The 27,651-nt window shown below is 43.2% G+C and overlaps 2 protein-coding genes across 3 annotated transcripts in view; both read right to left on the bottom strand.

The window, feature by feature from the left end:
- Positions 1–7,687, bottom strand: part of furina (furin (paired basic amino acid cleaving enzyme) a) — a 118,066-nt gene extending 110,379 nt beyond the window's left edge. The window contains exon 1 of one of the 2 annotated variants that reach the window (XM_083651121.1): positions 7,611–7,687. The gene's annotated coding sequence lies outside the window, so the exon portion shown is untranslated. Of the gene's footprint in view, positions 1–1,000; positions 1,063–7,610 lie in introns of those variants that run through there. The other variant, XM_083651122.1, reaches the window with a different exon arrangement.
- A 2,330-nt stretch (positions 7,688–10,017) lies between these two features.
- On the bottom strand, positions 10,018–27,245 carry LOC310789066 (stereocilin; the record flags this gene model as incomplete). Its single annotated transcript, XM_083650667.1, has 29 exons — positions 10,018–10,106; positions 10,601–10,745; positions 10,874–10,971; positions 11,638–11,786; positions 12,291–12,433; positions 12,554–12,709; positions 13,962–14,131; positions 15,034–15,205; positions 15,334–15,424; positions 15,895–16,100; positions 16,564–16,699; positions 16,818–16,900; positions 17,093–17,216; positions 17,375–17,433; positions 18,082–18,231; positions 18,646–18,822; positions 18,914–18,952; positions 19,776–19,958; positions 20,122–20,254; positions 20,359–20,474; positions 20,675–20,861; positions 20,954–21,120; positions 21,942–22,067; positions 22,174–22,236; positions 22,349–23,260; positions 23,980–24,568; positions 24,945–24,969; positions 25,902–27,038; positions 27,146–27,245. 29 exons carry the CDS (start codon positions 27,243–27,245, stop codon positions 10,018–10,020), a joined length of 5,925 nt encoding a protein of 1,974 aa, XP_083506793.1.
- Positions 27,246–27,651: the final 406 nt, after the last annotated feature.

Here is a 27,651-nt window from a genome sequence, read left to right as displayed (position 1 = left end):
CACACTCTGGCTCGAGATGCAAAAGGATTTAAGATTTGATAGACGTTTGGTAGCCTTCGTCAAGTCAATAACGACATTATTAATTAACACACGGGCCTACTACCCTGAACCTCCTTAATAAATACCTAGGAATTTATGGCATGTGAAAGTATAGCAAATATAAAGACTTTTCACCTGTAAATGGAATTAACTGGATAACTGAATTAAACGATAGAGAAGGAACAATGACTTTTGTCACATAGCAGCATAGTGATGACAGTGTCTGTTGCAGAGAAAAGGCTGAGAACGCACCTGGGAATGAGAAACAAACAGTTTGGACATACGAAAGCCAATTAGTGGTTCGAGCCATCATTCACAAGCGTGGTGTCCTAATTAAACGCCATCTGTTGTGAAATGCAGGCAGCCCAACGGCCTAGTGATGATCTTGCATTAGTACATCTCTTCTATGATGGTCTCATGTGGGGGCCATGTGTTCCATTTTTGCTTTCTTTTTAACCTGGTTTGGTGGTAACTTCATTTTTGTAAACATCTGGAGAACGTTAGCTGGCTTCATGTCAGAGACAATTATCATAAGTAAACACCATAGCACTATAACAAGTAACAACCAAGCGGGGAATTGAGAAACTTCAAAACCTTCAACTCTTTTAATATTCTTTTTAATATTCCTTCAGCTAAGTAAGCCTATAAACACAAACACATCAACAAAAACAAACAAACAAGAGACAAAGAAATGCAGCAAACATAAGTTCTATCTTCACCTTCGCATCATCTGCTCAATTCACAATGAGAATGAAAACAATCAAACAATATTATTGCCGGTCTGAAATAGACTTGTTTTTTGAGAGGCTCAAAAGTTAGTTAAGCCAACATTCATCATATTTATCCAGTTAGTCTGACATTTCTAAAAGTCAGAATAGCTACTGAAAAACACAAAAAGAAAATACCAATACCAAAACCAAATGCCAACAAATCCGATAGTAAGATTAGATACCTCACTCACCCTTTCTCCTGAGAGCAGATTTGACTCTGATGCAAAATGAAGCAGATGCGACATGTAATACACCTTCCCAAGCCTCTGTTTAACTTCCACACACGCATGGCTCAAAGTGCACACACACGCCTGTGACCTCATTCGAAGCGCTCAACCACTCAGCTCGCTTCAACGTCAATGTGAAAACCACACACCGTGGAACAACACAAGCCCAGCGACTCTTTACTGCTCGCAAAAGACAAAGGAGAAGGCAACTATCTAACCGTGCCTGGGGTTTTTTTTTACTGTTGCCACAGTAAATGAGACCATATGTCAGACTGCGATAATAGAGGTTACAATAGAAAACCTACGTCAAATTAACATTAGCAGAGGATCATTAAATCTGAAGTATGTGAGGCATTACAGGAACTCATCAAAAAGTCTGAACGGGAAATGCTTTACACCTCATCATAGTTTATTCCCATTTTGCTGAAATCAAATAAACAAAACAAAAAAAGCATTAAGCCCATATGACCCTTTGCTCACATTTGAATGTCTAGTAATTATTGCCAGGTCCCGCAAGCTGCAGACTTAGTGCCACACATGGAAACCATATCTTCTGGGTAGGACAAGGATTGTCAGTGCAGGGACAACTTTAGTGAAATAAATGACAGGCAGCCTGGGTGGCAAACTGATGGAATGACGGTACTGAATGAATGAATGCACTTTGCTATAAGTTTGAGCTATGTAATTGTTGACTGAATAAAGAGGCAAAGTGAACGTCACTTCCTGCTTCAGCACTGTACCAAGAGATTTTCTTCCGCAATTTATTTCCCCATTGACATTTCGTAAAATGCGTATAAAAAGGGTTTTACCTGGTCAAACCAAACGGTTCAGGCATATTTAGAATCGGGAGAGACCATAGAACATTTCACTCGGACCAAAAACTTAAAAAAACAACACATTAGAAAAATATTTTCTTTAAACCTGTTTTAGTCCGAGTTAAATGTTATGCGATCTCTCCTGTTTCTAAATATATCTGTACTGTTTGGTTTGAACAAGTAAAACCATTGATCATGTATGTTACTTTTGGAAGTGGCTGTTGATACCAGGTCATATGCAGGTTATATATATATTCTTGGTGGGACAAGCAGCGCCCCCCTGGCTGCCTGGGGTGAGACGTCTGTCTAATCAAAGAGGGAGCTGCCTGTTTGTTGCCTGTCTGTTCCCACTTCCCACAGCAAGAGGGACATGTTACTGACGCTCAGATTTACAGGAGCCAGGAGGCGTCCAGCTTATTATCTGTAAAAGCCTTAACTCCTGAATATAGATTGTACTCCGACTATAATGGCTTAATATAGATTGTACTCTCAGACTATAATGGCTTACTACTATTGAATCATTACCACAATATCACCCTTCATGACTATTTATAAATGCAAGTACTGCAGCATCTGAAGCTTACATAGGCCATGGCTTTTTATCTTTCAAAAGGCTGCAAGATTCAAACAGATGCACTTTCTGTACCGACTCTGACCAACCATGCTTTTAATTTGATTGTTTTTGTGTTTTTACATCAACTATTATTATAATTATTATTATTATCATCATCATCATTATTATTATCATTATTATTATGTGTGCTTTGTTTACTGTCAGATTTGAGTTATGTGCTGTGATGTTGGATGTGAAACTGCAATGTGTGACTATCTGTCCGGTTTCTGCCCTTTATGTGCAATTAAGATATTAGACTCCAATGATTAATGAGCTGCAAATGTCTATAATATTACATTATGATGTTGTTGTTGTTGTTGTTTTGGGGGGGAGTTACCATAAAATATGTATTCAAACAGAAGTGTGGTTGCTGCCTACCCTTGGGCAAACAAAAAATCATTTGACTGACAAAAACAGCTAAGTAATCTTATTTGCAGAAGGCCAAGGCCTAAATCGGTTTTAAAAAGGATGAGATGATAGCCTATCTACAGTATAGCAGCCTATAATATGAAAGCCTTTCGATTGTGGCACCGTGCAACATCCACCAGGCTGCTGAATAGTGCAGAGAAAAGAGTTCAAGCTTCAGCACTTTACCCGTCCTGTCCGTCAAAGATTTCTTCTCAAGGACCTTATTGATAGAAAATGTTTTTGACTGACTTTAACTTTTCACGCAAGACTCTTTTCTCATGAATAATAATGAATTCTTAAAGGCATTTTAGATTGTCAACCCCATTTGAAGCTTTAATAGGTTGACTGTCAGTTAATTAGTGTGTTTTTTTCCAGGCAGCAACACTTCTGTTCTTCCTCATACTTCTGCTGCGTTTTCTTCTGCCAAGCTTTGTCCTCGAAATACTTCTTCATACTTTTAGCTACAAAGCCCACGTCATTTAGTGCTCCTGCTCCACACATACTCACTTTAGATAAGTCATTTAGTGCTCCTGCTCCACACATACTCACTTTAGATAAGTCATGTAGTGCTCCTGCTCCACACATACTAACTTTAGATAAGTCATGTAGTGCTCCTGCTCCACACATACGGTACTCACTTTAGATAAGTCATTTAGTGCTCCACACATACTCACTTTAGATAAGTCATTTAGTGCTCCACACATACTCACTTTAGATAAGTCATGTAGTGCTCCACACATACTCACTTTAGATAAGTCATTTAGTGCTCCTGCTCCACACATACTCACTTTAGATAAGTCATGTAGTGCTCCTGCTCCACACATACTAACTTTAGATAAGTCATGTAGTGCTCCTGCTCCACACATACTCACTTTAGATAAGTCATTTAGTGCTCCACACATACTCACTTTAGATAAGTCATTTAGTGCTCCACACATACTCACTTTAGATAAGTCATTTAGTGCTCCACACATACTCACTTTAGATAAGTCATGTAGTGCTCCTGCTCCACACATACTAACTTTAGATAAGTCATTTAGTGCTCCACACATACTCACTTTAGATAAGTCATTTAGTGCTCCACACATACTCACTTTAGATAAGTCATTTAGTGCTCCACACATACTCACTTTAGATAAGTCATTTAGTGCTCCACACATACTCACTTTAGATAAGTCATTTAGTGCTCCACACATACTCACTTTAGATAAGTCATTTAGTGCTCCACACATACTCACTTTAGATAAGTCATTTAGTGCTCCACACATACTAACTTTAGATAAGTCATTTAGTGCTCCACACATACTCACTTTAGATAAGTCATTTAGTGCTCCACACATACTAACTTTAGATAAGTAATTTAGTGCTCCACACATACTAACTTTAGATAAGTCATTTAGTGCTCCACACATACTCACTTTAGATAAGTCCTTTAGTGCTCCACACATACTCACTTTAGATAAGTCCTTTAGTGCTCCACACATACTCACTTTAGATAAGTCATTTAGTGCTCCACACATACTAACTTTAGATAAGTCATTTAGTGCTCCACACATACTCACTTTAGATAAGTCATTTAGTGCTCCACACATACTCACTTTAGATAAGTCATTTAGTGCTCCACACATACTCACTTTAGATAAGTCATTTAGTGCTCCACACATACTCACTTTAGATAAGTCATTTAGTGCTCCACACATACTCACTTTAGATAAGTAATTTAGTGCTCCACACATACTCACTTTAGATATGTAATTTAGTGCTCCACACATACTAACTTTAGATAAGTCATTTAGTTCTCCACACATACTAACTTTAGATCAGTCATTTAGTGCTCCACACATACTCACTTTAGATAAGTCATTTAGTGCTCCACACATACTCACTTTAGATATGTGATTTAGTGCTCCACACATACTCACTTTAGATAAGTCATTTAGTGCTCCACACATACTCACTTTAGATAAGTCATTTAGTGCTCCACACATACTCACTTTAGATAAGTCATTTAGTGCTCCACACATACTCACTTTAGATAAGTCATTTAGTGCTCCACACATACTCACTTTAGATAAGTCATTTAGTGCTCCACACATACTCACTTTAGATAAGTCATTTAGTGCTCCACACATACTCACTTTAGATAAGTCATTTAGTGCTCCACACATACTCACTTTAGATCAGTCATTTAGTGCTCCACACATACTAACTTTAGATCAGTCATTTAGTGCTCCACACATACTCACTTTAGATAAGTCATTTAGTGCTCCACACATACTCACTTTAGATAAGTCATTTAGTGCTCCACACATACTCACTTTAGATAAGTAATTTAGTGCTCCACACATACTCACTTTAGATAAGTCATTTAGTTCTACACACATACTCACTTTAGATAAGTCCTTTAGTGCTCCACACATACTCACTTTAGATAAGTCCTTTAGTGCTCCACACATACTAACTTTAGATAAGTAATTTAGTGCTCCACACATACTCACTTTAGATAAGTCATTTAGTGCTCCACACATACTCACTTTAGATAAGTCATGTAGTGCTCCTGCTCCACACATACTAACTTTAGATAAGTCATTTAGTGCTCCACACATACTCACTTTAGATAAGTCATTTAGTGCTCCACACATACTCACTTTAGATAAGTCATTTAGTTCTCCACACATACTCACTTTAGATAAGTCCTTTAGGGCTCCACACATACTCACTTTAGATAAGTCCTTTAGTGCTCCACACATACTAACTTTAGATCAGTCATTTAGTTCTCCACACATACTCACTTTAGATAAGTCCTTTAGTGCTCCACACATACTCACTTTAGATAAGTCCTTTAGTGCTCCACACATACTAACTTTAGATCAGTCATTTAGTGCTCCACACATACTCACTTTAGATAAGTCATTTAGTGCTCCACACATACTCACTTTAGATAAGTCATTTAGTGCTCCACACATACTAACTTTAGATAAGTCATTTAGTGCTCCACACATACTAACTTTAGATAAGTCATTTAGTGCTCCACACATACTAACTTTAGATAAGTCATTTAGTGCTCCACACATACTCACTTTAGAAAAGTCATTTAGTGCTCCACACATACTAACTTCACATCATGTAATGCTCCACACATAACTCACTTTAGATCAATCATTTTCCATCAGACAGCTACAATTATATTTGTCATTTCTTTCTCAATCTTAGTTACTTAACATTTGACTAACTGAGACATGTTTTCATTTGGTTTGGTGCATGACATGTAACTGCATGCAGTGGACTCAATAAGCTATCTTTAGTTGTTTATCCATAATGAGCAGCAGCTCAATACTGCATTACTGTGGGGGTACAGTATACCACAGACACAGACAGTAGTACCACAGACATTTATACCACAGACACAGACAGTACCACAGACAGTATACCCCAGACAGTATACCACAGACAGTATACCACAGACTCAGAGAGTACTGGAGAGAGATGACAGGGTGTTCAGCTCCCATGACGGAGCAGACACACTTCTAGAGAAAACGACTGTGAGACTGAAGAGCTTAACCATCAGTGACACTTTGCTCTTTAACTGTGGGAGTTTAAATCAGTCTGGAAATGTACCAAAACGTGCATTTAAAAGAAAACAATCATATCAATCCAGCTGTTCGTTATAATGAAAAATACAACATACCTAAATCAAAATGTAGATCATGATAGTCGTTCAAGGCATCAGTGGGACAAAAATGGAAACAGAGAACAGAGCCCACATTGCCAAATGTATATAGATAGATAGATAGATAGATAGATAGATAGATAGATAGATAGATAGATAGATAGATAGATAGATAATCACATGTTTAACAATCTGAATGATGACAGGCATAATGAAGATGGCCAGAGCGGGATTTTCTCATAGCTGAGTTGGACTTTCTGTGGAAACAAAGTCCCTCAGTAGCCTGGCTTAAATGTTTGCTCCAGCAGAGATGACCGCAGTAACTACAGTACAGGAGGAAGGGAAACCTCTCACGCTCAGGCCTGGCGCTAATCACTTTTGTTTTGTTTGTTGGCTAAAGTTACTTCAAGGCGTTTCAATAAACCAGCTGATGGGAATAGGCTAACGTTACTGATCATATGATCACCGCACACGTGAAGTCAACTGGTTTGGTTTGGCATCGCCCCCCGAGGCTGGACACTGGCTTTCCTCCTGATCTGATTCACGTCAGGAGGTAAAAGGATGATCATGCCGACAAGATGTCTGAAACTGTATCGCGTTATTATCTGCTACTTCACACAGTCGTCTACAGCAGGCTGACCCACTGCGTTATCTCCTCCTCTCTCGCCGAGCCCTTCCCGAACATTTTCAACCCCCCGATTTCCCCACTGGTTCTACTAACTGTCATGGTCCTGATCCGACCACCAGACTGATCACAACTAAACACACATTTTCACCACAGCACGAGAAGCACCCACTCACTCCGCAGGAAACCACAGAAACGGACGCGGCGCCCCGTCGACGTCACCTCGGCGTGTGTGTGTGTGTGATCCCCTCCGAGCCGATACAGACACTACACTTCTATACACACACTGACAGCAACCAGGACCAATAGCACATCCTGCGACCCTCTGTCGGGGTCTCGCTGGCACCAGGGCCGAGGATCCAGGGCTTAGCTAACTGGAGAACTCGCCTCGCAGCCCAAACAAGTAGAAATATAGCGAGGAAACTTTACACGGAACGACTTACCAGCTTCCTTTACATGGTGTTCTACCCGGCGTGTTGTTTCACTCGACGGCGCTACAGCGCGCGACGGCACGGCAAAACATACGGCGAAATGTGTGAAGAAATGATAACAGAAAATTGTTGGTTATAAATAGTCATGATACCCCTCTGGTACACCGCTGAGTGGTCCGCACAACCCCCAGGAAATACGTCACTGCGATGGACACAGTGCAAACCCGCCAGAGCACACCTACTCCGCTGCTCGTCGTTCAGCCACCGGCGCTGTAACAGCTCCATCTACTGGTCAGAGACCGCAGTGCATCCCGGTACAACCTGCCCTGTGCCCTGGGTTGGGGGCAAGGAACTACATTTATTTTATTATAGGTTCCTTTGGTTGGGGTCAATCAATTCCAGTTCAACTGAGGAATTTCAGGAAGTTTAATTTAATTCTGTAAATGCTGTTCTTCTTTTTTCTTACAACATATCTGAAATGTCATAGTGTTATGTTAGCCTATATCAATAATACTAATATAAAATATTAAATCTATCTTCCAGGTGGTATTTGATGCATTACATGTATTGTTTAACTCTCTTGATTCGTAGTCTGGTATGCCATTAAATATTAGTTAGTATTTTGCCTTTCGTGGACATGTTTGTATCAGCATACTGCACCAATGTGTGAGTGTAAATCAACCATTTCCATCTTAGTGTTTTTCTTTTTGTTTGAGTCAGTTCAACCGTGTGTGTGTGTGTGTGTGTGTGTGTGTGTGTGTGTGTGTGTGTGTGTGAAAGAGGAACATCAAAGGAGAACAGCAGTGCAATTTGTCAGTCTAAATGAAGTCCACCTTACAATTTTATAGTCCTACCCACATCTCTTATCAAAATAATATATGACAGCCAACGTGATTATGACAGGGGGATAACTGTTGGCAGGAGAAAATATTACACTGTCATAACCCATAGTGCAATTTAGTGAAGCCATCACATCTTTAACCATGAACTCCGTGGATATAGATCTGTTTGTCAGTTTCAATCTGCAATTCCTAGTTATCACCTCAGGCCCGGCTCCAGACCCAAGTTACAGAGGGGGCCTGCCACTAGCTTGGGGGGGCCAAGCTACCCAAGGGGGGTCCGGGGGGATTCTCCCCCGGAAGATTTTGTACATTTTAAAGTAAAATTCGTCAACCTGGTGCATTTGAGAGCAAAATGAAGAGGCTAAATCTGTGAAGAACTACACACATCTCTAATGTGTTGTGACTTTACAAATAATTAGGCCTAAACAATTAATATTAAGTGTATTTACACATTGTGCACAAATTGCATTCATTGTGACAAATTTACAATAGTTAATATCCAGCCAGAATCATTGCAAATGGATGTTCAAAGTAACAGTTAGCAATAGCATTCAGTTAATCAATGCCTAATGACAGCCAGATTCCATGTTAAACTTTAAAACAGAAAAACGGAAAAACGTTTAGCAAAAAAAAAAAAATTTTTTTTTTTTTTTTGAATGGGGGGGCCAGTTTGTTGAATGGGGGGGCCCGGCCCGGTCAGGCCCGCCCCTAGCGCCGGGCCTGTATCACCTTCATAACTAATCACAACTTAATGACTCGTGACTGCAAGCTATGAGATGAAGGAGCAGAGTAGCAACTGTTCACTATTATATAAGAGCTGAATATGAAAGAACAAAATTGATTCAATCCATCAATTAGTGGATTCAACATTCTCAATGGATTCACTTCTCAACATGACTAGACATCTGCTGATTGAACATAACTAAATTACATATTTCCAAGCTAATAACAGATCAAAAATGGCTGAAAGCCAACCAGACCTGTGAACGCTTATAGACACACGCTGCACTATGTAGCACACACACACACATGATTACACACTCACAAGTACATACGCACACACAACATATACGCAACCTCTCACTCATCCATAACACGTACTGTACATACCCCTACACATACACACTCACACACTGATACACAACATTGTAAATTGTTTATGGTTTTTCTATGCACTTTTAATGCTCTTAATGCACTTTGTTTTAATGATGCGCTTTGTTTCCTGTGTTGTTGTGCTGTTTATATATCCTTGTTCTTATGTTGTTTTATGTTGGGGACTACGGATGGAAACTAGCCTCGTGCTACATCTGGCATTTTTTACACTTGCATCATTTTACATGTTTCAACGTGTTCATTAATTATGCTTTGTCCCTCCAAAATAAACGAATAAAGTAAAGTAAGTATAAAAGTGTTACATGTGCAGCGGGGCACAATAGGGAGCAAAGTGCAAGGTGAAAAAGATTAAATCCAGGACCAACACACAAGTACAACACAGTTCAAAATCTTTATTTTAAGTACAAATGCGACAATACCATGGGAGGTCAAGGGACGAATAAATACAAATGTGTTCCAGCATTTTACAATAGTTGCCATAACATAAGGCATAGAGCCAATAAGCATATAGTGAGGCGGTCTGTGATCAGGGTCGCTGGAGCCAAGTTTCTTCCTGTGGAAGTGGAAGCAGATGAACAGAACATTTATCACCATCATATAAACAGCAGCTTCAAAACATAGAAATCCTATTGATTAATACAGGCAGAAGCAGGGCATCTTTCAAAATTGAGTAAGTGGGTTCTGTCTGTCTGTCTGTCTGTCTGTTTCAATTTTTGTCCCACTGATGATGTCACAATGTCTATGACATCATCAGTGATGTCATCAGTGACATTATTGACCAAAATCATCTCTTATGACTGATTATGTCATAGGCACTGATGATGTCATAGGCATTGTGACATCATCAGTGACAGTGATGTCATCAGTGATGCGAAGTTGGGCAAATGTGCCCTGCGCATGCTAATAGAGAGCAGGCAGCAGCAGCCGAGCTGCGGGCGAGGCCTAGGGTTTCGGCCCCCGAATGCATGCTCTTTTCAGCCTTGCAAACAATAATAACGGACTCCTTATTATGACGGAGGATTTGAAAGCAGAGGTGTTTTTATTCACCCCTCAGGTCACGCAGGTCTCCTTCGTACTGAGCCAGGTCGAGGGCGTGTCTCTGCCCGCTGTCCAGCTCGGCCCGCTGCTCCTCGGTGACGGCCCACGCCTGCTCCACACTCAGCCAGGACAGCTGAGCTGCACTGAACACCACCTGCCAGACGTACAGCCAGCACAAACGCTCAGTAACGCACGGGGGGGGAACTTGATTATTGATCAAAGAAATAGAGATGCACTGTTGTGTTGATTCGCATACTAGAAAAAATATGTGATGAAACTCACTGCCATCTTTGTCGGTGAGATCAGGGCAATCGTTTCGGGTGTGATTCCCTCCACTTGTTCTGGCACCAGAGCCGACAGAACCAGGTCCTCCAGGCCCGCTGGACCGAGAGAGAGAGACAGGAGATGAGTCCACTGACGGAACTGTTTCTCATGTCATACACAGAAAGTTCAGGGAAGACCTAGGAGCCTTATAGACAGTTTTAACTTGAGGTGTGAGGGCTAGAATAGGCAGTTTTAACTTGAGGTGTGAGGGCTAGAATAGGCAGTTTTAACTTGACAACCTAAACATTCTAAATTGCCTCTAGCCTATAGTACATCCTGTTGCAGTGTTTGCTAATACAATAGCTGACAGGAAATAAGCTAGGTTTCAAACTGTTGCCTAGCAACACAATTCCGTGAAAACCGTCTATACGCCCAGGGATCATATGGCCTACTATCAGAGATGTGACCAAGTCAACTTTGCTCTAGTCCCAAGTCAGTCTCAAGTCTTGAGGCACAACTCTATTCAAGTTCCAAGTCTAATATAGATTACCAAGTCAAGTCAGAACAAATCAAGAGTCCCGCTCAATTTAATATCTTAAATAAAACAACATACTAGGAGTGCATCATGATGAGTTTGATTTCTATAATCAACTTCAATAAATTCAATCATTCCATACAAATTCAGTTGTAATTTGCACTGGAATTTGCACTGGACTCTAGTGGAACAAATCTAATCTTATTTATTCAGGTCAAATTCAAGTCCCCACCTCTTCTTATTATACCTGCTAACGTCCCGATTTCAGTGAAAACCTCCGGCCCCCAGGCACTGACAGGACCAAAGGCCTCAGGTCTGGACAAACGGCTAGTCAATGCCTCCATCTGCTGTTCTGAGCATGGCAGGGACATCTCCCGCAGGAACAGGGCTGCCACACTGTCATTTGAAGGAAAGGTTCACAATTACGTTTTTTTTTTTTATCCCTTTCTGAGGACATCAAAACATTTAAATTTTGTGTTACTGAAAATCAGCACCAGCCTTCTGTTGGCATTTGTTAGCAGTCCCGATGCAAGTGTTTGTGATAGAAAAGATTTATATATACAGTATATACTGTCAAAATCACATGCAAGTCTCCAAGTTGTATTATATTTCCATAGCTATAGAAACAGACAAAATAAATAATAGGGCCTGTATGTAACTTTGAGAGTAATAAATGGTTGTGTGCCCCACTGGTTTGGCATGAAAAAAAATGTAATCCCCTAGGATGATTTTGTTTGACTGATTCCTAATATCACCGGATTTAAAAATCCTTGGGGGGATCCCGCATTAATAGAAACGGACGCCTGAGTGTTATATGGACCAGTGATTTTCTATAACTTTCCAATTGATTTGATTTGACATTTGATGAAGCAGGTTAATAACACATTGGATTTCACTGACCTCAAGTTGTAGGCGTTCAGTCTGTTGATCTCTGAGGGATTTAGACCACAGATCAGATGGCCGAGTGTTGCCAGGTCTACAGCCGTTAACTGCTCCACTCTCAGCTTGCGCCTCCGCATCACACCTACAATCACTGCTCTCATCTGGAAGGTCACATGGTATATCCAACACTTGCCAAATGAAATATTAAATATGTAAAACGTCATTAAGTTGAGATGTTCTCATTAAAGTTTCAAATCAAGGTGAACAATTCAAAAGCTCACTTTTTTATGGCTCCAGTCTGTCAACGTCCCAAGATGTGCCAGCAGGCCCAGGTCAGAGAGGTTGGTGTCGTGCAGCTCCCTCTCTGCCATCTCCGTCACCACAGAGCCCAGAGCCAGCAGCTGATCCACTGCCAGTTCTCTCACCGGACTGTAGGCCTGGATCCAATCAAGAGCCAGAGCATACTTCAACCTCAATTCATACAATGAAATCAGGGTCGGGGCTTACGGATTGGGCTGGGTCTGTCTGTACATTAATGTCCTCCATCAAACACGAAATCTGATGATTTCTCAGATACCAATGGGCTGATTTGGACCAACCTTCTTGCTGTTTAAAAAAAGTTACACAGGCTCACATAATGGAGGCTTCATAATTAAGTAAAGTGTTTTCAAAGTGATCATAGGTAGCTTTTATAAGCTGACATTTGGTTTGAATTCAACAAATGTCAGAAATTGGTTGCTGAACGTAAATGAGGCCCCAGGGCTTCAAACAGTTTGAGGGGAGGCTCCGTGAATGGAAGTGAAACAATATTAGTTATGAAAAGAAGATCACAAAGAATAGCCTACGTGGGTGATTTGGTTAAAGAGATACTTCAGAGATACAGTAGTTTTGGGGAATCTGACTGTTTTTCCCACTTTCCCAGAGTCAGAAACAAATTCTGTCTCACCAAAGCAAAAAAAATCCTCAATCCTCCTCCTGTCACATCTGTTGGAGCTGCTGCCCTCAGGCAGGAGACGTAGGACAATCAAAGCCAGGACAAACCGGTTAAAAAACAGTTTCTACCCCAAAGCAATAATTGCACTTAACGCTGTTTAAATGCACTAAGGATGTTCTTTTTTGCTGCTTTTTCTCACTGCAATTTGTGGAGACGTGCAAGAGGAGGAAGGCCCAGACTGTATGAATGTGTCTTTCTTTTAATAGGGACTTGTTTACATTATTTATATTTGATCTGATGTCTGTTTTAGTTTATTGACTGTTTGTCTTTATAGCTCTTTTTAACCTTTTAACCTTTTACACTGCAGAGGATGCACTTAAATTCCATTGTTGTGTAAATGACAATGACAATAAAGGATGTTGAATCTTGAATAATCATGATTCCCATACACACCCAGGAATTGAGCCAGACTAAGCAAGTAAAAGGGAGGCCCACAGTCTCAGACATTGAAAATGCCTGGCCTATAGGGGATACCTGCATCATTTGTGGGGGACGATATGTTTAACTGACATGATAACCCTACTAATGGAATAGTATGATGAACAACAATACATTGATACCCTAAATAAGCGAAAATAACATCAAATAAATGGAAAAAAAACACAACAAGCTAAGCAGTGACTCTAATAGTTTTAAAAATCAACAGCGTTTTGCAGGCAGCTCTGTAAGCTACACTGGCCTGAAACAATACTGACCTGCTTGAGTTTGACCCACAGTGCCCGGCGCTGCTCGGGGCTCAGCGAAGCGTCCTGACCAAAGACTTCAACACACTCTTTGAGATCGTCCTGTGACATGCGGTTAATCTGAAGGGACGTCCAAGCTGAAGGAAAGATCCCTCTGACGTCAGCGCAGCTTGGAACGGGCACTATAGTCGGAGAGCAGGAGGCAGCGGTGAATTCAGTGTGTTGATACAAACGGAAACATTTGACCATGATACTTGTCTGACTTCACACTTGTAGTGCGGCACTATATATAGATGCACTGCAGTAGGAACACTTCATTAAAGGGCCATTTTGCTGATTTCAACCAGCTTTGTATCATTACAAAATCATAGTATATTATGCAAATAAACAATGTTTAACTTCCCTACATCTTGCCTGGACCAAGAGATCCCCGTTCGTTCACAGAACTTCCAGGTCCAAACTCGGTCAAAACCAGGTCCAGGAAGTTCTGTGAATGAACGCGGAGCTCTCGGTCCAGGCAGGCAAGATGGAGGGACGTTAAACATTATTCATTGCTTAGAACACGGCTCTCTCGAATACTCGATTCTGATTGGTCAATCAACAATATTCACCGGTCATTATTTCTCGACAACCGACCGCTGCTCTGCCACACCTGGATTAATCAGTTGATAAGAGCATTTTGTCCGCAGACGCTACTAATTAGGCCAACCAGTTGCAGCTGTGGTGTCTTGTGTGCCAATTACGAATGAAACCGCTTTGGGTTGAAAACGCTATTAAAAAATCTATTTGAATAATTATTTTTGTCAGATTATTGAATGATTTAGTTGTAGGCCGTGTTCTAAGCGGGATAATGTATATTGAGGCGGTGATTACTGGGAAATAATGACCTTCAGGTGAACGATTAAGCCCTCCGCTGGCGCGTCGGGCTCAATCCACCTGTCGGTCATTATTTCCCCCGTAATCACCGCCTCAATATACATTATCCCTTACATATACTACTGATTGTAACAATACAAAGCTGGTTGAAAATGGAAAGTTGAAACACAGAAACACTAAAGGTTACAGGAAGTATTGATGATTAAACCTTTGGCCCTTCTGCTCTTTGCCCTGACGATCCCTCGAATGAGGCTCTGGGTCTGCTCCCGCTGCCGATGGTGGTCCATGCAGCGGCTGACACAGACTCCGCCCACCACACTGTCCTCCCAGCGCCTCTGACCCACCAGAACCTGCTCCACCGTGTCTTTATCCAGCACTGACTGAACAGGGACAACAACACAGTCCTTCACATCGTCTTATATATTATATTATATTATATTATATTACCGGTATATTATATTATATTATATTATATCATATATGTGGGTTCGTGCTTTCGGGTGCTCACCAGTGGAATGGAGTTGATCTGCTTTGATGAGAGAGAAAACACCAGCCTGCCCAAATGTTCCACATCTCCAACCTCCCATTTTGACGGCTCCCTAGCAAACATATTTAGCCATTAGAGTTTTGTAATCCATACGCAAGAAGAAATCACAAACACAATGCTGGAATCGCCACTTTCAGACATTTTCAGTGGTGTATGATACTGCATAAATCAAACCACAAAAGTTTGTGAACAGTCAACCTCCAACATTTCCTGTTTTTGCAGTTTGGATATGTATATGTATTCAAATACTATAATATAATGGGGGGGGGGGGGGGTTCAATTACAAAACAATATATATATAACCAGGATTTCATGACCTAATGCACAAATACAGATAATGACATTCTTAAAATGTCAAAAATTGGTAAACATCTAGGTAGCTACATGAGTTTCACAGTCATGCCTGCAATCAGTTTGTGAATGTATCCTATGTGAGTAGCCTATATATTATACTGAACCGAAACTCTCCCCATATTCTTGTCCCAGATCTCCTAACCACAACAGATATCAAACTTGATTTACCCCAGCAGGTCTTTCCCAGTAAGCAGGGTGCTGATATCCCTCAGTGCCTCTTTAGGGAGGCAGTAGGCTCTCATCTCATCCAGCCGCAGAGCCAGGGCGCCTCTGTCCACCAGGGCCAGACTGCCCCGCTCCAAGAAAGGCAGTAAAGGCCCCAAACGGTCCAGAGCGCCACCTTCGATCTCCTCCCCCTCCTCCTGAGAAGAGCCCTGCAGCGTCGGACACAGTGGTCATTGGGATTTCACAGACCTCATATGACCTCACTTGTGTAATACCATACCATAACTGATCAGCCATTGAGTGGATGAGCAGGATGTGTTTTGATGTGCTAAAGGATTAAGGTCTCTCTCTCTCTTTGAGTACCGTATGTGTGTTACTAAGTAGATTAAATCAACAAAAATGTTGTGTAAACATAATAAAATAAAGACATCACTTCACTAGTGATGAACATCTCTGAGTTCCAGTGCCCTCTGAATGCTCATGAAGCTAAGATGTCTGATTAATTACCCTGGGTTAATTTAGAATATCATTTCGTAATGATATTTATAAATTATCAACAGCCACACTCATCTTTCCATAAAACCTATACAGCAATGTGTAAAAAATAGATACAGTAACTACATTATGTTAGGATATATATGGCCTATTTGTATTTGTATCTCTTTGTATTACCAGCACAGTGATGGCCTTCTCTGCTAAATACATCTGTTTATAACGAGGCAGGTTCAGGAAATCAGGAAAATGCCGCTGAATGTAATCCAGGACATCTCTCAAGGATGAATTAGACAGGTTCTCTATCATCTTCACTCTGCAGAGACACAGAGCAGAGATACCAATGCATTATAACATATGGACGAACACCTACACAAAGGAAATGCTTACTGTATGTAAAGAGTCATGTACGTCTTGAACAAGAAGCTTCTTACGGTAATGTTGCAGCAAACTGAGAGTTCAGAGCGCTGAGGTCCATTTCTGGCTGCTTCCTCAATTCCTCTACGATACATTTTCGCTGGTAACACAGCCAAAACACATCTGAACCTCTTAGTATCAAATATTTAAATACATTATTATTCTTAGGTTGTTATAACTACATTGATTTTCTGTGCATGTAACAGAGCAATCTAATGAATAATGGCAGTGTAATAGAGACGGCCCCAGTATAAGTGTGTGGTCGAGGGTCGTGGCAGTATCAGTTTCTCACCAGAGCAGGTCTCATGCCTCCAGGCAGCCCAATGACAAACTGAAGCAACTCGGAGAAATCTGTTTCATTGATCCAAAGCCTCAGCCAGTCACAACTCACGCCACTGGCAATATGACCCAAATCTCTACAAATCAACAGACAAGTCAACAATTAATTTTCTATTGGGTGACTGCCTGACAAAATGGTAACAGTATCAAGCAGCTGTGAGTTTTCATTTCAGTTTGCAGAAAGAAAAACAACAATAACAATAGTACGCTCTGGGGGGGAAATGATTCAACTTACTTAATTGTTTCCTTGGTAATGTTTTCAAATTCATGGATCTTCTTGAACAGAAGCTGAGCCTATCCAGAAAGAGTGGAAGTTTGTGTCAGCATTGGGGAAACTACGCTGAAAAGTGTGTGTGTGTGTGTGTGTGTGTGTGTGTGTGTGTGTGTGTGTGTGTGTGTGTGTGTGTGTGTGTGTGAGAGAGAGTGTGTAAGTAAGTACTTGAATAAAGGCATGATCAAGCAAAATACTGGATATAAATTACTCAAACTGTCTACACATTATTTAAAAGAAATGCTTTTAGATGTTATCTGCAGTCTCACAACATATTCCAATATGACAATCAATTGAGAAAGGTGATCAATATTTAGTGATCAATTGAAATACAATTGGCTCAGGTCTGGTCAGACTGAGAACAGGTGGTGAAAGCAGTCTAATACACTCCTGCTTGTGTCAAAAATCCCTTTACGGTAGCTATTACTAATTTATGCTACTCCTCGAGACCATTGTACTACATCCAAACTAATTAGCTTGATGGCGGCTGATGTGTATGGAGTATTACTATCCTGAATGACTCATGTGAAGCATGTCCAATGAGTTGCAGATCAATGGGAGCATGGAGCAAAGCTAATAACTTGTATTTTCTTCCATGGTAAAAGCAGACCCATTGTAGTCGGGTCAATGCGGCGGCGTCAAACAAGACTATGTTGAAGCAAAATGTGCACCTGCTGTGGAGACCAGTGCAGCTCCCTATACAGGCTGACATCTCTCAGGATTGTTTCTCCATTCACGGCTTCCGTCAGCTTCCTTAGGGGGACAAAGGGCAAAAAACAAAGTACCTGCAGAGTGATGTTCTGCAAGCGTCTGTGTAGAGTCTGTTGGTGCACAACACAAAACAGAAAGAAATGAACCCCAAACAGCCATTTAAGACCCTTTAAGAAACACAAGACAGGTTCCTCGGATCAGATGAACAGAGACTTTCTGGAATTTCAAGCCTGTAGTGTTAGAGTAATTGTTGAGCTGTTGACCAGTTTCTTGCCCTCTCTTAATATGAAATATTTTTGTTTCTTTTATAGTAAGTGAGGCATTTTTAGACTTATGAGGCAATCTGTAAGTGCATATGTACAGAAAGCTGGTGATGTTTATCTGCCAGAAAAACATCTCCACCTCCACAGTGTCTTCTGCTCAGGAGGTGACAGCAAAGTGAGAGTCACTGCAAATGATTAAGGATGGACCGAGAGACGAGAAAGTGATCTAGTCCTACTGAAGAAAGACAAGAGCACCATCACCTCCTGCGCTGCATCGTATAGCATGGCTCTCTGTCCAGGCTTTAGCTCGCTCAGTAAGGTTCTCCAGCACTGGCAGTGGACGGCTCCCCTGATCTCAGGCCAGTGGAGGTCTCTCAACACAGCAGGGGAGAGACCAGCGTGTAATGGCTTCAATCTGCACAGGGTTTCCATGGTAAGCTAGCAGGGGGAGGATCACCAGAAACACACACCGATTAGAAGACAGTTGGCTGAAAGTCAGCGGAAATAGTTGAACGCGACGGCTACTTACGTTGTTGTCCTCTGAGATCTTGGATAATATTTGAAAAGCCTGAAGAAAAGTGCAGAAGTTGTTCATAAGGGTGTGTGCAGTATGACAGAAGGGCAATACAGTCACATAGTAAAACATTTTAAACAATACTAGCAGTGTTCTGGGAAAATGGTCCAATGGGCCATTCCTGCCTTGATATGACTTAATACAAATCACTGTTTATCCTACTATTGAGATATTTGGTGGCCAACCAATTAATTGTGCAATTAACCATTGGCTGACAGTATATCTGAAAATTAGTGCCATGTTCCCCTTAATTCTTAATTAATTCTTCTTTCAAAGTTGCTACATAGTGTGTTATTGGTGTGTGTGTGTGTGTGTGTGTGTGTGTGTGTGTGTGTGTGTGTGTGTGTGTGTGTGTTTGTGTGTGTGTGTGTGTGTGTGTGTGTGTGTGTGTGTGGGGGGGGGGGGGGGGGGGGGGGGGGGGCTGGCTCTTTCCTAACATGGTCAAATTTAGCAATGTTTAAAGAAGTGATGCTGCATAAATTGGCATGGCATTCTTGATCAAATATGGGAATTTCCCAGGGTATAAAAAGCCATTTCACATACTTTTCAGTAGCATCTGAAGCCTATATGCCAGTGAGAATGCAGCAGAAAATGACTAATATCGAAATAATGGAAAATGGAATGATCTCATTTACTAACTTTGACTGAAATAAAGACAATGTGTCTACATGTGGGGAAAACAACTAACCAAACAACCAACCAACCAACCAAACAACCAACCAACCAACCAACCAACCAACCAAACAAACAAACAAACAAACAAACAAACAAACAAACAAACAAACAAACAAACAAACAGTGTTCTCTGCTGGCTGACCTGTGCTGGGGAATATGTGTGCAGTCCTGGCTGAGTGAGGACTTCCAGGAGTTGTTGTGAGGGAAGTGACAGCAGGAAGGAAGCTCCTAGCTGAGGCAGCAGTCCACTCAGAGCAGACAGCTCCGGAGAGAGCATGCTGCTCACATTCAGGGTCTGAACTGCTGGTGTCAACCAAGAGGACAGCTAGCCATGAAACACAGTTGAACAGAGTTAGACATTCATTTATATGACATACAGTAACAAGACAGAAATCTTTATTTTGGGAATGGTGATTGTAAGTGGATTGTGCTGATAATATACTCAAGGTGCAGTCAGAACAGGTAGCAGTCAGAGTTGAGCCTCTTACCCTGCCACTGTCACTGATCAGTCCTTCAGACATGCACTGGCCCAGCTGTTGCCACAGTGCAGCGGACTGCGACGAAGCCTGAAGAAATGGACGCAGCTCCAGAGGATCCAGGTAACATGCAAGAACTCCTAACCTGCAGAGAGATGTTCTCCTTCAGTTTCTGCCCACGGGACCATGGACGGGGTATGACTAGTGTCTGGGACCATGGGCGGGGTATGACTAGTGTCTGGGTCCTACCTCAGTATGTTCTCAATGGTGAGATTCTTCCTCTTACTGAACAGGGTCCGGAGAACATGGCGGCCCCTTGTGCCATCCAGGCTGCTGTTGCCCAGCAACTCCACCAGAGGACTAAGCTACATGAGACAACAGATCAAGTACGATTATCAATTTAAACAGCTAAAAACAATATTCTTTAACTATTTGCTATTAGACGCCAGCCAGTTAATGAAGACAAAAGCTACACTGATCTCCTGCCCATGCATGTCTGAGGATGTTGCCTTCTCAGTGAAAGTGATTTCATTTGATGCAACTGTTGAGTGAAAGTGCCTCTAACCTGATGTGATGTCAGCTGCTGAAAATGACTGACTGGGAGGTACGGCAGCAATGGGAAGATGGAGGTGAGGAAGTACGGTGGCCATGTAGGGACATCACCCACCACACTCGACTGCAGAAGTCTCTTCATAAAGGCCTTTTTCTGCAGCGACTTTATCTCCGAGCTGTGGTCGCGGATGGCCATCAACCTGCACAACGATGTAGAAGCTGTCAGCATCGATTCTGGACGCGCAGAACGTCGAGATTAAAAAGTGAGAGTTGTTGGTTCCCGGCAACTCACACACTGTCGTTGATCATCAGGGAGGCTGGGAAGCTCATGATGTCGGAGACGGACATGAAGGGAATGAACTGAGACAGGTCCACAAAAAGCTCTGGGGTCACTCGCGGGAACTTGTGAATGAAGGCAGCTGTCATTGTTTCCATGGCTTGTAACTCTTTTTGCGAAGGCTGAGAGAGAGAGACAGAGAGACAGAGAGACAGAGAGAGAGAGAGAGAGAGAGAGAGAGAGAGGGAGACAGAGCGAGAGAGGGAGAGAGAGACAGAGAGAGAGAGACAGAGAGAGAGAGAGAGAGAGACAGAGAGAGAGAGAGAGACAGAGAGAGAGAGAGAGGGAGAGAGAGAGACTGATCAGTATTCAAGTAGGACCTCTTTAACTATCATTACTGTGTCAACCGACACTTGTAGCACTATTGGAGTGCAAGAGAGAGCCAGCAAGTCTCATATTGCATTGATAGCACACTGAAGGTACAAACCATTAGGGATCCACATCTCAATAGTGTCAAAGCTATTGAAAAAAACCCGTCTCTAACTCATCTGCTTCTCTTCATCTGCATCTCCTCCTTTGTGACTCGTATAGATTTAATATGAGAGATCAATACGGGATAATGGCTTTCACCTCGATTCGCCTCATCCAGTGGTTTTCAAATGGGGATCCGGGGACCCCCAGGGGTCCTTGAGGGGGTTCCAGGGGGTCCCCAGCCAAAAGGGGGGTAATTTATTTTCGCTATAATTCCATTCAAAAGTATCACAATAACTATTTTGGACATGGGTTTCATACACTTTCTGTACTAAAACATCTAAAAGCATCAATCTTATTATCATATGGGGGACCGTGGGACAAAATCCTATCAAATGGGGGTCCGTGGTCTAATTTTTGTCAGTTTACGGGTCCTTCATGTGAAAACAATTTGAGAACCACTGACCTAATCAGTGTATTCACAAAGAAAGTGTCTCTAATACGTTGCACATTCAGTGGATGTAGAACAAACCTGGGTGGTTTCGACGTGTAGCTGGTCCCAGCTTCGATGCATATGAGAAAGAAATCTCTTGACGGCATCTTTTTCGGCGGACATCACGAGAGTGCGGATGCTCTCTCTTGGCATTTGGAGATACTCCTGGTGGAGTAAATAAAGCCAACCAATCAAGCTCAATGAACTCATGGTTTGTACATGGGTGTGTGTGTGAACTGTGTGAATGTACAGTAGCTGCACAGCCAGGTACCTGCATCAGAATTCTGAGAGCGGAGGAGTTGTCTTCTTGCTGTATGAGGTCCCACAAGACAGGCTGAGGAGACATGTTATCCAATCATTGCTGGCCTGTGTGCATGTGCGTGTGTGTGTGTGTGTGTGTGTGTGTGTGTGTGTGTGTGTGTGTGTGTGGGCATCATCTATCTTACACTGAAGCAGCTCAGCAGGTCCTCCTTGACAGAGGGGTTCTGCTCTCTGCGCAGGAAGACTCCCACGGTTTGAAGGACGCTCAGGGAGGCTTCCGGCTGCAGCGTGGCCCAGAAGGAGGCGTTGTCGAGGAGACTGGAGAGGAGGATGGCCTGGCCCAACCCCTGCCTCGCCTCGCCCTCGCCCTCCTCCAGACCCGAGGAGAGCCCCACCATGAAGTCCAGCACCCGCAGCACGTAGCCCAACACCACGAGAAAGCCTCCGCGCTCCCCGCCCTCGACCTCGCACACGCTCAGCTTGTGCAGGACCTCCACCAGGGAGTTCACGCAGAGTTGCGACGTGTCAAACTTGTACGGCGCCGGGAGCATGTCGAAAAACCTCTGCAGCAAGCACTTCTGGCCCTCCAGCTCCGCCTCCAGCTGAGCACACACGTCGGAGAACTGAGGCATGGATTGTAACAGCTGGTGATAGAGCGAGGCGTTCTGACAGATGTACTCTCTCAGGCCCTGCGTGTGTCCGCAGAGCTCCAGCAGGGTGGCGTTGGTGAAGTGGTCCGTCGCCCACTCCCGGTACTGACAAGTCTCCTCGGCGGGGTCGTCGACGCGGGAGAGAGCGGGGTCGACGCGCCCCGAGACGTTGTGTATTTTGGTGCAGTATGCCGCGGCCCAGCTGCCCTCTGGGAAGGCGTGGCGCGGGCTGGGCGGCTCTCTGCCGCACAGGGCCGCGATGAGGACAGAGTTGTTGGGCAGGAAGCAGTGTCTGAAGTCGCGGGCGGTGAGCGAGCTGCTGCCCAGCTGAGCCAGACAGTTCTCATCCAGTGCTGTGCTGCCCGCCGACTCACCTGACAGCTGCACACACAGGTCATCTATGCTGGACTGGTTGAAGTAATAATGATAGTCCTTTGTTGCTGCTTCCTGCAAATACCAAAGTTAGAATGTGTACCATTGTTAAAAAGGGCATAGGAGTGGTAAGAAATAATACACAAAGCACAAATACACTTTGCCCTGGCTAATCATTTAGCAAATATTCCTAGAAAACATTAATTAAAGGAGTCGTTCGCCCAAAAATGGAAATTGTGTCATCATCTACTACTCGCCCTTATGCCAGTTGAAAATGGTTTTGAGGTTTGTCCATCTAACGCACAGGGAGGTTTGCCAGCACATCTCCATATCAGCCTTCTCCAAAACTGAAGTCAGTGGGGACCAGTTCTTCAGTTCTTCTTCACCATGTGGTTGTCTGTGGGGACCAGTTCTTCAGTTCTTCTTCACCATGTGGTTGTCTGTCTGTTTTTGTTATGGAACTCAGGTCCCCATTGACGTCAGTTGTTTTGGAGAAGGCTGCTACGACTACGTTGCACTGGCAACCTCCCTGTGTGTTATATGTGTGTTATATGTGTGTTATATGTGTGTTATATGTGTGTTATATGTGTTATATGTGTGTTATATGTGTGTTATATGTGTGTTATATGTGTGTTATATGTGTGTTATATGTGTGTTATATGTGTGTTATATGGACAAGTTTCACCTGTGTTTCATTTGGCATGAGGGTGAGATGACAGAATTTTCATTTGTGGGTAATGTGATTGTATTGTAAAGGTGCTCAAAATGACCATTATTACCAAGTCCTATCTCACCTGGTTTGCTTTCTGAAGCCAGAAAGAGGAGTTGGCACACACAGTGTTGTTGAACTCATGGGCAAAGTACTCGCTGCACACATGGAGCCAGAGGAAATCCTCCTCGGCTGCAGACAGGTACCAGGCCGCATCAGAGCAAGTGGCATGCAGGTCCAGTCCCATCTGAGCCACTGCAGGGTTCACTGAGCCATTCTCCCCTTCAAACAGGTTGCAATAGAGGAACACTGTGAAGTTGGAGACTCCTGTCAGGCCTGGGATGGATGCGTTACACGCTGCCTCCAGAATCTCTGTGGAGGTGGAGAAATCCGCCTCTTTATGCTGGTCTTTGCCTCCTCCACCTCCCTTGATGCTGGGCTGGTGGTGCCGGGGGTGGTGCCGGCGAGGTGCGGGAGGGAGGTCAGGCCCATGACTCTTTTTGGAGACTGTTCGTGTTGGCGGAGTTTGTTGAGCTGAGCGGGACGATGTGAGTCCTGAACTGAGTTCAGCTCCCTCGGTGGAGGGGCAGGACAGGAAGGGGAGGGTGCTGGGGAGGCCCTGGGAGCTAAAACCCAATGCCTGGGTGTTCCACGTCACATTATGTCTTATCCCCCTAAATATGCATGGGCAGGTTAGAGAAAACAATGGCATAGAAACATGAAGCTATTGGGACTTTGACCTTCCTGTTCTTTTATTAACAAAGAATCAACCTGAAGGTCTAATATTAATGTTGTGATATACAGTATACTATATATCTATATACTGTATATAGTATATATCTCTTTATCTATATCTATATATACTGTATCTATATACAACTATTTATTTTTATATATATATATATATATATATATATATATGTGTGTGTGTGTGTGTGTGTGTGTGTGTGTGTGTGTGTGTGTGTGTGTGTGTGTGTGTGTGTATACACTGTATATTTTAGCCAGGGAAATGATATAGTGATCGTCATCTTTATGAATAAAATATCTTACCACAATATGAGCTGCCGCAGGTCACCTTTAGAAAGACAGATGGAAGGCAGATATTAACATAAAAATCACAGTGGAGTCAGGCAAAGGGGCTGAATGATGGAGAAAGCAACTAGATGACCTTGCAGCATTACAATTATGCTCGATGCAACAGCACAGCTCAGCTAACACAATGGCCGGGCGATCATGTTACTGACATCAATGAAAGGATAAAGAGATTAGCCGGGCCAGGGGATTGAAGGTATGACAGATGCTCTCAATGAACCAAGATGAACATAATGATTTTAAAGCAGTGTCAGTCACAGTGGCTTTCCCTTTCTGTATTTTGGTGAATGACACTGAGTACAATCAAAAGAACGTATGACTTCTTTTTGACCTGCAGTACATTTAAATTGTCTTACTAAGTAGTTAATAGCAAGCTTTTAGCAGTCATTGCTTTTCTCGGGAGCCTCACTTGGAGCAAAGCGTCCAAATGTTGTTGTGTGCCTTCATAAATTGGCACTGGCCTGCTGCCAGCAGCAAGCTGGAACATTAGTCACTTGTGAAGATTCAGTATTCCTGTTTGTTCATTCAAAGCATCACCTCAGCATTCAGGACAGACTGAGCAAGTGAAGCAGAGTGAATGTTAGGAGGAAGCCAAATCATATCAAGCCTGCAGGCTGTGTTTGCTACTTGCCACTCGGCATAGAGAACGTCACCGTCCTCATACCACAACATGACACTTGCCTTCCCTTATCTTCTCCTGCTCTTCAAGTATTTGTTACCTGAACCCTCTTCCGATGTAACTGGAGCATTCTCTTTCTTATCTAATGATTTGATTGTCAGATTCTGATCTGATATCAAGGAGCTATGCTTTATGAAGATGACAATCACTCAACCGCTCTCTTTGTGTCATGGGAATGTTTATCTCTTGTGTTGGTGTCAATGACCTCTCTGAGTCCAACTTCTCCACATACTCACCCACTGAGCATCGCCCCCGTGGGTTCGGCTGTGGCACATCCGCCATGCCGCTGACATCATCAAGCAGCGCCATGGTAACGCGGTTCACTTTCTTCCTCAGGTTACTGTAGACAGAACTACCCACCCTGTGCAGGAGACCCCTCCTCAGCCCATCCAGGCTTTGCACCAGAGCTGGGTTCTTCTCCGCTAACTTGTGGGCTGCCCTCGCTCCTCCACCTGAGCGTGACAGTGCCTGCAACAGTAAGCTTTGCATGGAGTCTGCATCGTCGCCCGTGTCTCCCACAGAGGCATTTCCAGAAAGCCCGTTTTCCGGCCTCATGGCCTCAGGAGGCAAGCTGAAGGGCTTTAAACGTCCAAACGCACTTGAGCCCCTTTTCTGTTCACCGCCTTCACCTTCTGGGTGTAAACTGACCACGGGCTTCCAGTTGCGGGTCTCCAGGAAAAGCAGCAGCTGCTGAAGCCAGCTGACGTTGAAGGCGCAGTCACTACGGCCCTTCAGTGCACAGATGAAGCCCTGCAGGCCGGCGCTGGCCTGCCCGTAGGTTCCACTGACCAGTGCCTGGAGCACAGTTTCCAGCACGGCGCTCACTGTCCTCCAGTTCTGAGATAGGAGAGCCAAGAGCGGTCGGTCGGCGAGACGCTCGGACATAGTGATGAGACTCTGCAGCAGCCCCAGTAACCAGTCCCAGTGAGGGCTTCCCCGCAGGGCCAGAAACCAGTCCTGGAGTCGGACGCTGGGCCGGGGCGGCAGCCTCCCGTTCCACTGGTTCATTGCGGCGCTCCCCTCAGACTGGAAGAAGGATTGCAGCACCTTCTCCCATAGCTGCTCCTCGTCGGACACCGTCTGTCTCTCCTCCAGCTCGGCTCCCACCTCTTGGAGGTAATGGGAGATGTTGTATAGGAAGGAAGAGAGACGGTGCCTGTCCACCCCCTTGTTTAGCGAGGGCAGGGGCATGTTCTTGCTGGGCAGGAGACCAAGTGTCTTCAGACTCCCCATGATGCTCCTCACCAAAGGGTGTACTTTGCGGTCCTTGTTAGTTTCTGGAGAGTTTTTGGGGGGATTCCAACCGCTTCCTTTACTCCATTTTGAAACTATTTCCCTGAGAATGGCATCTCTTTGGTCCTCTTTATTTCCTCCTGAAAGAATTTAATTGAAGGAGAGCTAATGCCAGCATTATGTCATGCACATGTAGCACAATATACAAAGACTGTATTTGACGGACACGTTTAGATGATGTACTCACCTGTCCTCTCAGCGGATGCTTGTCCCAGTAAAATAACACAAACTAAGATGCTTGTGAATCCAAGAGTGGCCATCCCTGGCCCTTTCCCTGCCATCTTCATCTCATGCCAGTGTGCACAACACCACAGTGATGTCACATCCTTCTCTTCAGTCTGTTTGTCCTAAGGATGACGTAAAACCCTGCTTAAATAGATGCATTTGTTTTAATTATTAGATTTTTTCATTTTCATTGAAGGGATTAACACAGGGAGTAAAGTAGACTATACCGGAGAGGGGATATTAAACCTTAATGACTGGCTGGCTAACCTTACCACTTTCACAGCATGGTTAATAAAACAAGTAGCAGTAATCTCTCCTTACCATAACCATAACTCTATTAACTAATTAGAGGTGGAGCAATTTGTGATACTGAACATGAACAGGGTTGCGGACGAGGAATGCCCAAAGAAATTGTTTAAGTTGTGAATTGTCTTTTGATATAAACAAATATGTCACATCTTTTTATCC

This window comes from Poromitra crassiceps (assembly GCF_964638095.1).
Source record: "Poromitra crassiceps genome assembly, chromosome: 14".
Lineage (NCBI taxonomy): Eukaryota > Metazoa > Chordata > Actinopteri > Beryciformes > Melamphaidae > Poromitra > Poromitra crassiceps.
The sequence above is the reverse complement of the archived record's forward strand: the minus strand, read 5'-3'. Positions and strand labels throughout refer to the sequence as shown.